Genomic DNA, 16,946 nt, shown 5'->3' on the forward strand with positions numbered 1-16,946 from the left:
TTCCCAAGCGCAGGCAATGTTGAGAACCATAATCTTGTGTAACGTATTTTTAGCTCTTCGTCCTCTTCACCAAGTTAACGCCTACTCAGTCTTCAAATCATACCTCAAAGGTCACTTCCTTAGGGAACTCTTTTTCTGAACCCCTTTCCTATGGTAGAATCTCTTTTCTGATATATTACATCTGCTTGTGTTTTTGTTAATGCCTATATCTGCCACGAGATTGAAAGCTCGTTGGAAGGTAGAACATGCCTGACACGTAACAATATGTTTAAATGAATGCATGTAGAAATGATGAGAGTGAATGGAGATGTTTGTAGCATCCCTTAGATGTCAGTACACTTCCTGGGACAGCTCGGGGTTGCTTATGGCGTTTCAGTGCCCGCTGTAGGAAAGACCCTCCCAGGGCTTGCATGGCTGAGGCACCACCCTCCAGCGCACCAAGGCGCGGGAGCTCCCGCGGCTGTGCAGGGAAAACCCGGCCGAGGCAACCTCTTTAGGCGCAGCCGGCACTGTGCGGCCTCCAACCGAGAGGGGGCGCTGTGGAGCGATAGCTGCTTCCGGCACGCTTTTTCCTTCCTCCTGCCGCTGGCGCCAGCACGTCCTGTTTTCGTTGGCCGCGTTCGGATGGTCGCTGCCGCTCTGGCTGCTGCAGCTTGTTAGTGCTGCTCCTCGCCCGGCGTGCTGGGGGCTGTGCGGCCTCCTACTTTGTCCGGTTCTCCTGCGCGTGGTCCCGAAGGGCGCCGCTTTCCCGCGGCCTGCGGCATGGGCCGGGAGTCACGGTGAGCAGGCGCGCTGGGCGGGCGAGTCCTTTCCTCAGGCGGGAGTCGAGGTGGCCGCGGGGCCGGGCCTGGCCCGGTGCGGCCCCGCGTGCGGCCAGCGCTGCCCGCGACTACTAGAGGGGCTGGGGGACCTCGGCTGAGGCAGTGGGTGTGCTTGGGTCGGCGGCGGGCACAGGGTTCCCTTGCACGGCCATCGGCCGGTTCGAGCCCTTGGAGCGGGAACACACCTTCGGGACGTCAACTACATCCCGCCATTTCCGCGGAGCTTACCCGGATCGTCTTAGTCAATAGCGATCCCAGTTGAATTTCTCACCACTTCGCGTTTGCAACATTTCTTTGGCCCCTGTCGCTCTCTACTTTAGTTTTTTGTGCGCGTGTGGTATTTTCTTAATTGAAAGGAGCGTGTGGCCAAACATTTTTACATCGCCTACAATGCTACGTGACTAGGTTTGTTTTGGGCTACAATAAATGCTTGTTGCCTGGGCATTTATTTCGCACATAGATTTTAAATTTATTTGTTATGTGTTTTTTATCCTTTTTAAACTGAGAACTGGGAACTTATTAGAACTCTGATATCTCTTCAACATTTCAGATTGTTACCTGGTTTGGGACCTTGAGATTTTAATCTTAAATGTGCGTATTTGCTTAATGTTTAGCTGTGATTGAAAGGTCATTTATATATAGGATATAGATAATAAGTAAGTAATAGTAGTTTACTGAGGTACAATTAATATTCAGGGAAATGGTCAACGCTTAAGGATAGAGGTTGGTGAAACTTAGCTCATATATGAACCGTGTAAACATCACCTGGGTAAAGAGTATTTCCATAACTACAGAAAATTCGTGTAAAGGTCTTTTAAATCTCTGTGAAAGCATTGCTGTTCATCTGGCCACCCAGACCAGAAACCTGGAAATGATATTTATTTGACTGATTCTTCTCTCTTGCTGCCTACATCCAGTTAGATACTGCACCCTGTCACCATTCCTGCTCTCCCTGACTTAATTCAGGCCCTAATCATTTATTACTCAGACTGCTACACCTGCCTCAAGTTACCTTCCTCCGATCTTGCTCTCCCAGTTGATTCCGCACTGCAGCCAGAGTGACACTTCTGAAATTAACGTAAGATTATGTCATTTTCTTGCTTTCATGTCTGTTGGTTCTTACTGCTTCCAAGATGAAGTGAGACTCTTCAGCACAGCCTTCAGGGCCCTTCCCAAGAAGGTCCTTTCCACCTCTTCGGCCTTCTCCCCCACTTCTCTGCCTTTCCTGGCTTGTGTACTAGATTTGCTGTTGCGCTTGACATTTAATTAGTCATTAAAATATCCAGATTTTGACACTCCTCAACAACTCTACATGTAACATTCTGATCCAAGCCAACGCTGTCTCTTACTTGGACGATTGCTGTAGCATTCTACCTGTTTTCCCTGCTTCCGTCCTTGCCTTTCTTTGGTTTGTTCTCCCCTCAGCAGCCAGAGTAATGCTTTAAAAATAGTAGGGAGGTTATGTCACTCCTCTGCTTAAAATCTTCCAATAGCTTCTCATATTTTCTCAAAGTAAAAGAGAAAGTCCTTATAATGGCCTATAAGGCTCTCCACATTTGGCTACCATGCTGTACCTCTGACCTAATCTCATGACGCTTTCTCTCACTCATTCAACTCCAGCTACATCTGGTTCCTTGCTGTTCCTTAAACAAACCAATCAAGGTTCGTCTTCAGGGTCTTTGCACTTACTGTGCCTTTTGCCTGCAAAGTTTCTCCCTCACATATCTCCATGGTTCCTTCCTTTACTTCCTTCAAACCTCTGAAATGGCACTTTATTAGTGAGACCTTCTCTAATCACTTGGTGTAAAGGAGCAAACTTCCTGCCTCCCACTGTCTCTCTTTTTCCCTTTACTTTCATCTGTTTTTCAACGTAACACCAAATACATATTGTATACTTATTTCTTTACTTGCCAGTCCTCTCTTCCTTTACCAGAATGCAAGCTGCTTGAGGCCCAAAGGCAGGAACTTGGTCTCTTTGGCTTACTGTCCTTCCTTCTTTTTCAGGACAGTGTGCTGTAGCAGAAGAGTTTATTCTTTCCCCTTAATTTTAAAAAAGTTTACGTATAAGAAGTCCTTTCAGTGTTTAATTTATCTGCTGAGATTTTTTTTTAGAAAATAATAAAATGTAATAGAAGCTGTGTTTGCTAAGCTTAATCTTTAACTTAATAATCTAGCCACTATCGGAAGCGATCAGCATCACGGGGACGCTCTGGAAGTCGATCTAGAAGTCGCTCACCCTCAGACAAAAGAAGTAAACGTGGAGATGACAGAAGGTCTAGAAGCAGGGATAGAGATAGAAGGAGAGAGAGGTCTCGTAGCAGGGATAAAAGAAGATCTCGGTCAAGAGACAGGAAGCGTCTGAGGTAAGACATTAATCTCCACAGGACTCTTGATAAATTGGACCTTCTCAGCTAAATCAGGTTTCTTCAAAAATTCTGGCCCCTTTGCAGGCCCTCTGCTTTAACCCCAGCTTGTTTGATTAGGTACAGAAGTGATTTGCCTAGAACAAAAACTTTCAAACAGTATTTTTTTTTTTTTCCCTTTCCACTGTCATTTTCAAACAGTGAAGTAAAAGGCAGGCCCTCTGCTTTAACCCCAGCTTGTTTGATTAGGTACAGAAGTGATTTGCCTAGAACAAAAACTTTCAAACAGTATTTTTTTTTTTTCCCTTTCCACTGTCATTTTCAAACAGTGCAGTAAAAGCTAAGGTAATATGCTATCAGGGGGGTTCTAACCCCAGCTTGTTTGATTAGGTACAGAAGTGATTTGCCTAGAACAAAAACTTTCAAACAGTATTTTTTTTTTTTTCCCTTTCCACTGTCATTTTCAAACAGTGAAGTAAAAGCTAAGGTAATATGCTATCAGGGGGGTTCTAGTCTAATCCTGTCCCAAGAAAGCTGACACCTGTGTTCAGAGCAACCACTAGAGCTGACAGGAGAAGGAAGCAGGGCAGAGCCATCTCCATACTCTGTTTGAAACTATTTTAAAGAACTTTTTAAGATTTAACCAAAGAACATCCTAATTTTTTTAAACTTGATTAAATATTCCATGGTACCACCCAAGCAGCCATAACTTTTCTGGAGGTAGGAAACAGTCTCTAAATAAAAATAATCTTCCCCACACCAAAAAAAGATTTCTAATAAAGTTTCTCATTAAAATGGGAAAGAAGACAAGGTTATACACGTGCTGTGAACTGATCACAGAAAGAACTTTGACTTTATCTTTTTCAGGCATTGGAAGGAGAGATTGCAAAAGTGTCACCTGGTACTTAGGGAAAGTACTGACCCATAACAATGTGGATAATGCTAACTTATTCAATTTTATATTATGTGGTACCAGGAACAGTTTCATACAATTCAGTCAAGTACTTGTTAAGTGAAATTGGTCATTTAAGATTTGGTCTTTGACTTTTTGGTGTGAAAGAATCACAAGATTTTAGAGCAGGAAGGATTTTGAGATTATTTGGTGACGTCTCCATATTTTACAGATGAGGAAACAGAGACCCAGAGAGTTGATCTGCCGTATGTATGTCACTAATTAGTAGTACCAGGGTAGAAATTCTTGTCTCCTAATTTTCATATCTGTGATCTTTCCATAGCCCCATTCTGCCCATCCTTATACTTAGGTTTCGGCTGTGTTTGAAATTTAGATTTTCTGCTATAGGTCATAAATTTCAAACAGCTCTTGTTACATATTTCCTCTGTTTTTCCACAAACATCACTTTGAAATTAGTATCATTTATTTCATTGACCACTTGTAAGGACTGGCTTTACTTGTTCCCTGTTTAGCTGATTTGATAGTTAATTGAAATCTGTCTTTAATAATGGTAATAATTAAGGAGCTTCTTTCAACATGAGGCAGAACCATGGTCTGAAGTAGACGTTCCACTTGGTCATAGAATAAATAAAGTGTCCCCTTTCAGGCGCTCCAGAAGTAGAGAGAGAGATCGAAGTCGAGAGCGAAGAAGATCTCGAAGTCGAGACAGGAGACGTTCGAGGAGTAGAAGCCGGGGCCGGAGATCCCGATCCTCCAGTCCTGGCAATAAAAGCAAGAAAGCTGAGAATAGGTAGGTTGGGAACTGACTCCCTTCCCTATAGTTTTTAAAAAAAATCTTTATAAATAGTGAATTTGGCTGCTGCCATGAGCTGTTAGCTGAATTATTTCAATAGGTTATAAAGCTTGTAATGCTTTTAGAAAATGCTAGATTCTATTAGTTTTAACACTCATAATGCATTGTTTTTTTATTTAATCTGCTATTAATGGTCAGAAATGCATTTTATATACATCTTTGTGGGAACTATGTTTTTTCCTTTGAAATTCCTTTCTTGGCATTTCCGATGTTGATTGACAAATAACTTTTTTACTCATGGTGTGTATTGCTGAATTGCTATTCATAATGGGTGAACTTTGCTTCTGTAAGTTAAATGTACCTGTTTCCTTAAGATGTTAGTACCATTCAATTTTGAGATATTATTTATGTCTATTAGACATAATACGTTTACTCTTTTTGTTTCTCTTGTTAGTGGTTTGTTCTTTGCCTATTATTGTTTCTAAAGTGGTGTCATGGGATGTATGGATTTGTTCTGTTTTCTCCGTATTACTTAATGAGGATTTTTGCCATGTCATTTATTTTACTTTATAAATTTTACTTTGTCAAGATCAGTGTAGTAATGCCCATTGGGATTATTTTAAATTTTAAAATAAAAATTCAGAGAAATGAGGGAAATATAAACATGCAGCTTATTAAATAATTATAAAGCAAGATCCATGTAACCACCACCAAAGTCAAGAAATAGAACATTTTCAGTACCCCTGGAAGCCCTCCATGTGCCTTCTCTAACCCAGCTCCCTCCTTCCCTATATAAAATCACTCCTGACTTTTGTGCTAGTAATTTGTGTCCTAATTGTTTCCTTATAGTTATACCCCCTGTGTGTATAACTGGAAAAAGAATAGTGTAGATTTATATGTTTTTTAACTTTACATGAATGAGTCTTGTCTTCTTTTGTGTTTTTGCTCAACCTTGAGAGTTATCTGTGTTGCTCATAACAGTAGTTTATTTTTATTGCTGAACACTATTCTGTGGTATAAATATACCACTATTTATTTACCCATTCTACTGAGATGGATGTTTGGGTTGTTTTAACTTTGGGGCTATTATGAACATATTTGTATATATATCCTAGTATACATGTGTATGAGTTTCCCTTGGGTATATATCTAGGAGTGAAGTTACATGGTCATAGAATAAACATAGCTTCATTTTAACTAAGTAATCCAAAATGCTTTCCAAGGAGTTTGTACTAATTATACTTCCAGCAGTATATGAGAATTGTATCCCTCCATACGCTTGCCAGTATTAGGTATTGTCAGTCCTTTTAATTTTTGTTTATTTGTTAGACATGTAATAGCAATATCATTGTGGTTTTAATTTGCATTTCCTTGATTACTAATGAAGTTGAACACTTTCATGTGTTTCTTGGTCATTCAGATTTCCTCTTTTCTAAAGTACATGTTTAAATGTTTTGCTCATTTTCCTATTGGGTTGTTTCTGTTGTTAAAAATTGATTTATAGGGCTTCCCTGGTGGTGCAGTGGTTGAGAGTCCGCCTGCCGATGCAGGGGACACGGATTCGTGCCCCAGTCTGGGAAGATCCCACATGCCGCGGAGTGGCTAGGCCCGTGAGCCATGGCCACTGAGCCTGTGCGTCCGGAGCCTGTGCTCTGCAATGGGAGAGGCCACAACAGTGAGAGGCCCGTGTACCGCAAAAAAAAAAAAAAAAAAATTGATTTATAGGGGGTTTTTGTTTTTAAATATTCTGGATAGTTGTTTTTATCATTTATGTGAGGGGCAGATATATTACTCTGGTTTGTCTTTACTCTGTAATGATACTTTGGAGGAACAAAGACTTAAGAAAGAAGAAACATTCATAAAATGAAGAAAATTAATAAGATGATTGAGGAAAACCTGACAAGGGCAGTGTGAAAAAGGAAGATTATAGGCTATACTCAGTCTAAACATAAAAGATTAGCATGCTGGTTTTTTTTTTTTTTTTTTTGCGGTACACGGGCCTCTCACTGCTGTGGCCTCTCCCGTTGCGGAGCACAGGCTCCGGACGCGCAGGCCCAGTGGCCATGGCTCACGGGCCCAGCCGCTCCGTGGCATGTGGGATCTTCCCGGACCGGGGCACGAACCCGCGTCCCCTGCATCGGCAGGCGGACTCTCAACCACTGTGCCACCAGGGAAGCCCTAGCATGCTGTTTTTAACAGTATATAAAAAAGATAATACAATCATAAACTAGTTGGATTTATTCCAGGAATGGAAGGTTGGTTTAACATTGGAAAATCAATCAGTATGATCCTCTACATTAATAAGATTCAAGTAGAAAAGTCTTGGTTATCTAAGTAGATTCAGGAAAAGCATCTTATTAACTTCAACATACATTGATGTTTAAAAGTTCTTAGCAGACATGAATAGAAAAGTATTTGATAAACTGATTATAAAATTAGGAATGCAAAGGGCATAAACACTTTTGAAGCACAAGTTATGAGGGCTTGGACTACCAGGTATCAAGACTTGTCATAAAGTTATAGAAATGAAGAGTGTTGCTTTATTGTAAGGATAGACAAGTAGATCACTGGAACCATATAAAGAACTCAGAATCAGATCCACGCATATAAGGTCATTTGATAAATGACAGTGGTGACATTGTAAATAGTAGGAAAAAGTTTTTCCAATAAATGGTGTTAGGGACATTTGCTATCCTTTAATAAAATAGGACTGGCTACCTCATTCTGTGTGCAAAAAGCATTTCCAAAGAGATTAAAAACCAAATTAGATGGCAAAGCTATAAACTTTTTAGGAGTTTGTACTAGAGAATATCTTCTTTACCTCTTGAGTATCTTCATCAAAGTTGGAAAAATTTCTAAGATGCTTTAAAAAGCACCAATCATAAAGGAGGGAAAAAGGTCAACTAATTTGATTACAATTATGGGATTTTATTCATTATTAGATGCCCTAAGTAGGGTCAAAATGCAAGCCTGTTGGGATTTTAAATATTATTACATATATCAATTGGCTTGTAGACTATTAGTGTCTTCGTGTATTTCTCCATTTGTTAAATTTTAACTTTGTTATTTAAATTTTGTAATTATTTTTATATGCTGTGTCCAATTTTCCTTTGGTCAATTTCCAGATATCTAATAATATTTGCAGTTAGTGTCATGGGATTAATTCTTCATTTTATTTCCAAAGTGTTTATTAATCGTATATAAAAATTCAGTTGACCCTTGGAAGTTTATTTCTTACATAAAAAGTAAAATACAAGTCTAAGTATTCTAAAATTAACGTTTCCAAAAACAAGTAGATGATGTCCCTCTCTCTCTCTTTTTTGGTAGGTCTAGGTCCAAAGAGAAAACAGATAGTGGGGAAAGTTCTAAAGAGAAGAAAAAAGACAAAGATGACAAAGAGGATGAAAAAGAAAAGGATGCTGGTGTATGTTTACTAACATAAGTAATCGTATAATATCAAATTTGTTTCTATAGTGACAAATTCTTGTTTTTTAATGCTGTGTGTTTTATTTTTAAGTAAATGATAATGGATTTGTGAAATAAACAGGTAAAATTATAGTTGTCCCATGAGAAAATTTTTCAGAAAAAAGTTGCATATCTATACAAATTATCTAATTTTATGTGCAAAATATGATCATACTATATGCACTATTCTGTGCCTTGCTTTTTGTCACTTTTAAATTATGAATTATTTTATCAATATATAAGGTCTTAAGAGTAATAAATAGCTGTATACGAACTATCTAACTTAAGAAGTAGAATGCCTTTCTGTTTTCATTTGTTAAATATTGGATATCTTTCTGTAGGTGCATACAGAGGTAGAGCTTGTTGTTTGTAATGCCTGCATAGTGTTTTGTTGAAAAAAGGTAGATGGATATTTAGGCTGTCTCCAGTCTGTAGTTATAAACAGTGGTATATTAATCCTTGTACACATGTGTTTTGTGAATATAGTATAGGGTAAATTGGTATCAGTAAAATAAATGATTTTGTCAATGGGTATATATATATATAGCTTTCCTTCAGTATCCTAGGGGGATTGGTTACAGGATCCCTGCAGATACCAAAATCTTCTGATGTTCAAGTCCCTTATATAAAATGATGTAGTATAACTTACGCATATCCTCCCCGCATACATTGTCATCTCTAGAGTACTTATGATACCTAATATGACGTAAATGCTGTGTGAATAGTTGTAAACATAATGTAAATGCTATGTGAACAGTTGCCAGCATGGGGCAAATTCGTTTTGATTTTTGGAACTTTCTGGAATTTTTTTTCCTGAATACTTCTGATCCACAGTTTGTTGAATTCTGAGGATGTGATCTCACAGGCACAGAGGGCTGTCTGTATACATTTAACATTTTGATGAATAGTATCAAATTGCTCTCCAAAAAAGTTGTATAAGTTTTAGGATTTTAGACATATGAAAATGTCTGTTTCTTCACATTCTTGCTAACATGGGTATTTCAAAATTTAATTTTTGCCAGTGTAATTGGTTTCTTGTTATTTTGAGTTGCATATCTTTAACTATGAGTAAATATTTTTAAATGCTATGAATATAATGTAAACTAATAATTAAATAAGGTATTTTAAGTTTATTTACTATTTGCACTTTTCTTTGAATGCCTAGTCATATCTTTTGCCCGTTTTAGAATATATTATAGCTTCACTTGTTTTTCTTTTTTTTTTTGAGTTCTATTTGTTTAGTGTTTTTTTTTTAAGGGACCTGCTTTCTGAGCAGTGTATCTAAGAAAAGATATAACACAAGAAGTCTGGGAGTCTGGTTTCTGATCTAGTTTCTACTAGTCTTGAATGAGTCGGTGATCTTGAGAAAAACACATAAGCTTTCTGGGGCTCATTTTCAGAGAGGATGGAATTATTATAAAGGATTTATAAAGGATAAATTTATAAAGGATATAAATTCAGGAGCAAAGCTGTTTGTTTAAGAAAGAAACTTATTTTAAAAATACAAACATGATATAACCATATTGTAAAATAGTTGGAAAGTCAGAAATAATTCTCTGTAATCCCAGGTGCCCAAAATGCCATCATCATTATAATTTATTAATATTTTCTTTGACTTTTATACATGTGTATTTCCATACCTACCTGTAAGGTAGCGTGTCTAAAATTTTGATTTCTATAATGCTTAATCTTTAAGTCCCTGATTATGACTGTGCAAATGATTTGCTCTCTCCTTTTAAGAGTATTATTAATAATCTTGATACAGGCTTTAGAATGGCTGTTCCTAGGAAACCTAGACCTAAAGGCTAAAAGATCAAAACTTCTTAATCATGTTGATAAATAGCTTTCATTTACTCAGTAATTTGTAATAGAAAATTGCTTTTCATGGAGGCAATCTTGGAGGAGTTTGGAGGATTTAAAGTTGAGAATAACTAATAACTAGGGAACTTTGCTTGCTAGTTCATTTAGTTTCCACTTGGAGAAATTGAATTCATGTGTGCATATTGCTTGTAACTAAAATGAGATTAATTTATGGTGTTTGAAGTCTGTCTACTTTCTTAGTTGAAGATGCTTTTTATTGTGATTTCATTTTGCTAATTTATTCCTGAATATATTTAAAAGATGTGTGATCTAAATCTGGTCTAAATTTAGGAGTTTTGTGTACATCTATTTTTCCTTTTTTTATACTTTGGAGAAGTTATCTGGAATGTCACTTGGAGTAAAATTGTTGATCCTTATTTCCCTCTCTCTATTTCTCTTTTTTTTCTCCCAAGAACTTTGACCAGAATAAGCTAGAAGAAGAAATGAGAAAGCGAAAAGAAAGGGTAGAGAAATGGCGGGAAGAGCAACGTAAAAAGGCCATGGAAAACATAGGGGAACTGAAAAAGGAAATTGAAGAGATGAAACAAGGGAAAAAATGGAGTTTAGAAGATGATGATGGTATATTGATTTGTTAGACTAATAGACTATATAACAATTCATGTAGACTATTCTAGAATTATGAGTAATAAGCCATTTTTATTGTGGAAAAATATACATAATGTTTACAATTTTAACCGTTTTTAAGTGTACAATTCAGTGACAATTAAGCACATTCACAGTGTTGTGCAGCCATCACCACTGTCCATTTCCAGAACTAAACAAAAATTCTGTACCTCATTCAACAATAATTCTCCATCCTGTCCCCCTCCCCCCCATTTCTGGTAACTTCTAATCCACTTTCTGATTCTGTGAATTGCCTGTTTTAGGTACCTCATATAAGTGGAATCATACAATATTTGTCTTTTTGTGTCTGGCTTATTTCACTTAGCAAAGTGTCTTCAAGTTTCATTCATGTTGTAGCATGTATCAGAATTTCCTTCTTGTTTAAGGCTGGATGGTATTACATTGTACATATATGCTGCATTTTGTTTACCTATTCATCTGTTGCTGCATATATAAGTTTCCATCTTTTGGGTATTGTGAATAATGCTTCTATGAGAATTGGTGTGCAAGTATCTGATTGAGTCCCAACTTTCAGTTCTTTTGGGTATATACCTAAAAGTGGAATCACTAGGTTCATTTTGAGATTTTTAAATGCCCCTTTTAATGTTTGCATTAAATTTTAAATTGTATACTAGTGTTCAGTAAGGATCACTGATTTTACCTTATAGTGGAGAGTTAGGTGCTTATGGGCATAGTCAGTAAATAGCTCTTTAATTTTTTACTTCAAATGTTAGTAATGAGGGTAAGTTAAGGGCATGTTTTCAAGTCCCTCTGGTTTTTCATAAATTAGAGAAATATTTCCCCTCCACATCTGATATTGAAGATTTTAGTAAAGTGGAAGAGTGTGAGGTATTATAGGAAAAGGGAATTTTGCTCCATTTTCTGTGGAAATTCCTGTGAATTTTTCATTTTCTGTGAAAGTTGAACTAAATAGATGAATGGATTATACCTTTAAGTGGTGATGATAACTTAGTTACATAAAAAACTTTAGATTGTCTTTAATTAAGAATGTGCTATTATTTTTTCTTTGTGTGATTTAAAGAAAGATAATTGCAAGAAATAAACATACCATTTTAGCAGACAGAGTTCTGCTGCTAGTGTAGTTGTAAAACAATACCGGAGATCCATTTTTTAGACATATTAGTCTTTCTTCCTCTTTTCAGTTTAATAATTTATAATTTATTTCTTTTATTATTAGTATTATTCAAAACTAATACCTGCTGGCTTTAAAACCTTGCCAGTGTGAGTATTTGAACTGCGTTGTGCCTGGGTTAATTGGTAAGGAAGGTGTTTGGGTAGTAAGAGAAAAGGCTTTAATGGGGGTTGTGTGGTCTCATTGTGAAGTATTTCCTTTTGAAACACAGATTCAAAGAAAGTGTATTCTAATATTTTAGATGATGAAGATGATCCTGCCGAGGCTGAAAAGGAAGGAAATGAAATGGAGGGTGAGGAGTTAGATCCATTAGATGCCTACATGGAAGAAGTGAAAGAGGAAGTAAAAAAGTTTAATATGAGAAGTGTGAAAGGTGGTGGGGGAAATGAAAAGGTATGGAATTTTCTTCTATTTTTAAAGATTTACATTCCTAACTGGGTAACTTGAATTCATTGTTGCATTGACCTACTACTGACATGCATGGCTTTATAAAGTTAATGATTTTGTTTCCTTCCCCGTCTCAGAAGTGTCAATACTTTTCTAAATAGTAGAGATACTAGTGAATTTTAACTGCAAATGTTCTTTTAGAAGTCACTGTTAACTACTACCATCATCTTTGTTTAGTACTTTTTCTTACTTACTGCCTTCTCAGTAGGTCCTCTTCAATAAGCCCTGAATAGGTCCTTCTCCATCACTCCCATCTTTTATACTCCTGATCCTCTTTACTCTAGTTTTTCTTTTTCTTAATAGCATTTATTACCTTTTGAAAAATTATATAAATTAATTTTTTGTTGTGTTTATTGTTTGTTCCTTCTTCTAAAAACTTCCCAAGAGCAGTGATCTTTACTGTACCTGTCTTGTTTATTGATTTATCCTAAGGTCCCAGAATAGTATTTGGCTTGTTGAATGAGTGAAAAGTACCATTTAGTAGTATTTTTAAAATAAATTATATAATATTATATAAAATTATATATTATATACTGTATTACGTATGTATTAATGTGTAACAAAATATAATGCAATTGTATTACTTTTTTTTTTTTTAAGTTTTAAAAAATATTTATTTGGTTGCGTCGGGTCTTAGTTGTGGCATGCAGGATCTTCATTGCGGTGTGTGGGCTTCTCTAGTTGTGGCGCGTGGGCTCAGTAGTTGCGGCATGTGGGATCTTAGTTCCCCGACCAGGGATCAAACCCACATCCCCTGCATTGGAAGGTGGATTCTTAACCACTGGACCACCAGGGAAGTACCTACATTTTTAAATTCAAGCAAGTCATTAAGGAGAAAGCAGGCTACTTTTTGTTTTTTTCATTAGGTTGTCACTAACAACTAAGTTAATTCAAATTATAAGTTGTGACAGTTATCATTGTGTCTCATTTGGTGTATAATTTGTGTTTCAACTTTACAATGTTTTATATTCTTTTTTTAGAAGTCTGGGCCAACAGTCACAAAAGTTGTCACTGTTGTCACAACCAAAAAAGCAGTCGTAGATTCTGATAAGAAGAAAGGTGAGCTAATGGAGAATGACCAGGATGCCATGGAGGTAATTCTTCATTAATTTTTATTTATTTATTTATGGCTGTGTTGGGTCTTCGTTGCTGTGCGCGGGCCTTCTCCAGTTGCGGTGAGTGGGGGCTACTCCCCGCTGTGGTACACGGGCCTCTCATTGCAGTGGCTTCTCTTGCTGCAGAGCACGGGCTCTAGGCGCCCAGGCCTCAGGAGTTGTGGCTTGCAGGCTCTGGAGCACAGGCTCAGTAGTTGTGGCACATGGGCTTAGTTGCTCTGCGGCATGTGGGATCCTCCCGGACCAGGGCTTGAACCCGTGTCCCCTGCATTGGCAGATGGACTCTCAACCTCTGCGCCACCAGGGAAGCCCCCTTCATTAATTTTTGACTTTGTTCGCGATACTGTCCTAGAAGTATTTATAAGAAAGCATTGATGGAAGTGTGCTTTTCAGTTACTCTTAGGAGAAATTCTTGCTATTCTCAACAGTGTTGTAGCCGCATATTCAAATTGGTAGAACAGTCTAACATCTTTGACCTCTTGCTGTATGCCCACTTTTTTTTTTTTAATTGAAGTATAGTTGATTTATAATACAGTGTTAGTTTCAGGTATACAGCAATATATATACACACATGTGTATATATATATGTATTTTTTTAGATTCTTTTCCATTTTAGGTTATTACATGATATTACATATAGTTCCCTGTGCTATACAGTGAACCCTTGTTGTTTATTTTATGTATAGCAGTTTGTGTCTGTTAATCCCATACTCCTAATTTATCCCTCCCCTTCCCCTTTCCCTTTTGATAGCCCTAAGTTTGTTTTCTGTGTCTGTGAGTCTGTTTCTGTTTTGCAAATAAATTCATTTGTATTATTTTTTAGATTCTGTGTATAAGTGATCTCATATAATATTTATCTTTCTCTGTCTGACTAAATTCACATAGTATGATATTCTCTAGGTTCATGCGTGTTGCTGCACGAGTGTATGCCCACTTTTTGATTCCCCCTTGTCCCTCATCAGCTCATCCCAGACATAGAATAGGGAGAGAAGAAATGAAGTGACAGAATAAATTAAATTTTTTTCCTATTAGCACTCATTGTAAAGATTTATATAGAGAAAACTATAGGAAAACTTTATTAAAGCCATGTTAAAATTATTTTTTTATTTTAGCTTTATATTGTTATTATAGCTTTCTATAAGGGCAAAGAAAAAAATAAACTAAGTTGGAAAATTCAGAAAATAAAGTAAAAGCCAAAGAATATTTTCTAGGAGAGGAGGGTCTTTAAAACTAGGAATATTTCTTCCCATAGGAGAAAGTAGTAATGGATTTAGCTCTTAATTTTTCTTTTTTAATTATAGTATTCTTCAGAGGAGGAAGAAGTTGATCTTCAGACTGCCCTTACAGGTTATCAGACAAAGCAGAGAAAGCTTCTAGAACCAGTGGATCATGGAAAAATTGAATATGAACAATTCAGAAAAAACTTTTATGTTGAAGTTCCAGAACTGGCAAAAATGTCTCAAGAGGGTAGAATTTTTTTATTCATTTATTGGTTATTGTGGGAACAGAGGGAGTACACTTCACCTTGTCTGGGAGGAATGTTAATAGGCCTGTGAGTTGATGCATGAGTAGGAGGAATTTGCCTGGCTTACCTGGAGAAATAAGAGGGAACTAGGAGGCGAGAAGTCATTCTAGAGAGTAGGACAACATCTGCAAAGATTTGGAGCAGTGAGGAATTAGTGTGTTTTTGGAAACATTTAAAAAAATGAGTAAAAATTAGTTGGGCTCATGTAGTTGAGATTTTTAGCATTGAAAATACTCTTCATGTGAAGTTAGCAAATAAAATATTGTTAACCTTTTCTGATATTTGAGAGTTAGGAACCAATGTGAATCTGTGTGATATTGATAGAATAAGGGTAATCTGGGCAACCCTTGCTTAAAGAACAAGTGGTTGTATTACTTGTCAATCATTGTTCTTTTATTGCTGGTACAATTTAAGTCAAAATAAAAGCCAAATTGTAGAAATTGGAGTGTTTCTTTTGTTCCTAATTGGTTGTAACAGTAATCACTTTAGTTGTCTCTCTGAGCTGTTCATTGCTTTGTCATGTAGCTTTTCTATGGAATTATCTTCAGGAGCACTAGAAAAGAATTGAAAATTCTTAATATTACCATGCCTCATTGAAAAGTAGAAGGCACTAATAGAACAATATTTAAGAGTTTTTAATCTGGATTTTGTTTTGTAGAGGTGAATGTATTTCGGTTGGAAATGGAGGGCATTACTGTCAAGGGAAAAGGTTGCCCCAAACCAATTAAATCTTGGGTTCAGTGTGGGATTTCTATGAAGATCTTAAATTCTCTCAAAAAGTAAGTGTTCAGTGGTTGTCCACATTTTTCAATATCTTGCTACTAAAAATAGCCCTTTACACAAATAATTCCTTTGCTTACATTTTTACTCTAATGGAAAAACTTGATTATTTTTTCTTAAACAGCTTTATTGAGATATAATTTACATACCATAAAATTTACCCTTTAAGTTTACAATTTGATGATTTTTAGTATATTTATGGAGTTGTGCAGTCATTACCATAATCTAATTTTAGAATATTTTCATTATCCCCAAAAGAGGCCTGGATCCATTAGTAGTCAGTTTCTCCTTTCTCCTCCACATTAGGCAACCTCTCATCTACTATTTTTATAGATTTTTCTATTCTGGACATTTCATATAAATAAGATCATACTAATTTAGTCTTTTGTGACTGGCTTCTTTTAATTAGCGTAGTATTTTCAAATATTTCTACATCATCCATGATGTAGAATGTCTCAGTACTTCATTCCTTTTAATTGTATGGATATACATTTTGGAAAACTTTTACAGTTTGAGGGACCCAGAAATCACAGTTCTTACCTTGTCTTCCTTTGGTTTGCTTTTTAAGGCATGGTTATGAAAAGCCTACGCCAATCCAAACCCAGGCGATTCCTGCTATAATGTCTGGACGAGATTTGATTGGTATTGCCAAGACAGGAAGTGGAAAGACCATTGCCTTCCTGTTGCCCATGTTTAGACACATCATGGATCAGAGGTCCTTAGAAGAAGGAGAGGGGCCAATAGGTACAATTCCTTTCATTAAACTGTTTTTTCAATTAACAACTTTGTTGTCAGTTAATCAGAAAGACCTGATGCTTTGTAATGTTAATTATAACAATAAAGATGTCTTTATGTACATTTCCTTTATAAATTTGGCACTTTGGGGCTGATTTCCCCTTACCAGCAGGTGGAGTGAGAATCTTCAGAGCTCTGGAGTGACATCTCAGAAGTACAAAAACAGCCTCTCCTGGCACAGCTCAGTTTTTAAACTCTGACTCGGCAGGTAGACTCCTCGTGCATCTATCTGTTTATTTATGTTGAGGTTTGTTCTTAGCCCATATCAGTGGATCTATAAACTCAACATAGA

The 16,946-nt window shown here is 36.7% G+C and overlaps 1 protein-coding gene across 3 annotated transcripts in view; it reads left to right on the forward strand.

Annotated features, from left to right (window-relative positions):
* Positions 1–572: 572 nt before the first annotated feature.
* The window catches only part of DDX46 (DEAD-box helicase 46), a 56,015-nt gene continuing 39,641 nt past the window's right edge, over positions 573–16,946 (forward strand). For all 3 annotated transcript variants that reach the window (XR_008618124.1, XM_007107058.4, XM_055086770.1), the window contains exons 1-10: positions 573–779; positions 2,996–3,184; positions 4,744–4,887; positions 8,218–8,314; positions 10,629–10,794; positions 12,234–12,385; positions 13,420–13,533; positions 14,856–15,021; positions 15,738–15,858; positions 16,428–16,603. Coding sequence is in view for 2 of the 3 variants with exons in the window: in XM_007107058.4 (XP_007107120.1) it covers positions 763–779; positions 2,996–3,184; positions 4,744–4,887; positions 8,218–8,314; positions 10,629–10,794; positions 12,234–12,385; positions 13,420–13,533; positions 14,856–15,021; positions 15,738–15,858; positions 16,428–16,603 (1,342 nt within the window). In the remaining variant the exon portion in view is untranslated. The remainder of the gene's footprint in view (positions 780–2,995; positions 3,185–4,743; positions 4,888–8,217; positions 8,315–10,628; positions 10,795–12,233; positions 12,386–13,419; positions 13,534–14,855; positions 15,022–15,737; positions 15,859–16,427; positions 16,604–16,946) is intronic.

The sequence above is a fragment of the Physeter macrocephalus genome, chromosome 8 (genome assembly GCF_002837175.3).
Source record: "Physeter macrocephalus isolate SW-GA chromosome 8, ASM283717v5, whole genome shotgun sequence".
Classification (NCBI taxonomy): Eukaryota; Metazoa; Chordata; class Mammalia; order Artiodactyla; family Physeteridae; genus Physeter; species Physeter macrocephalus.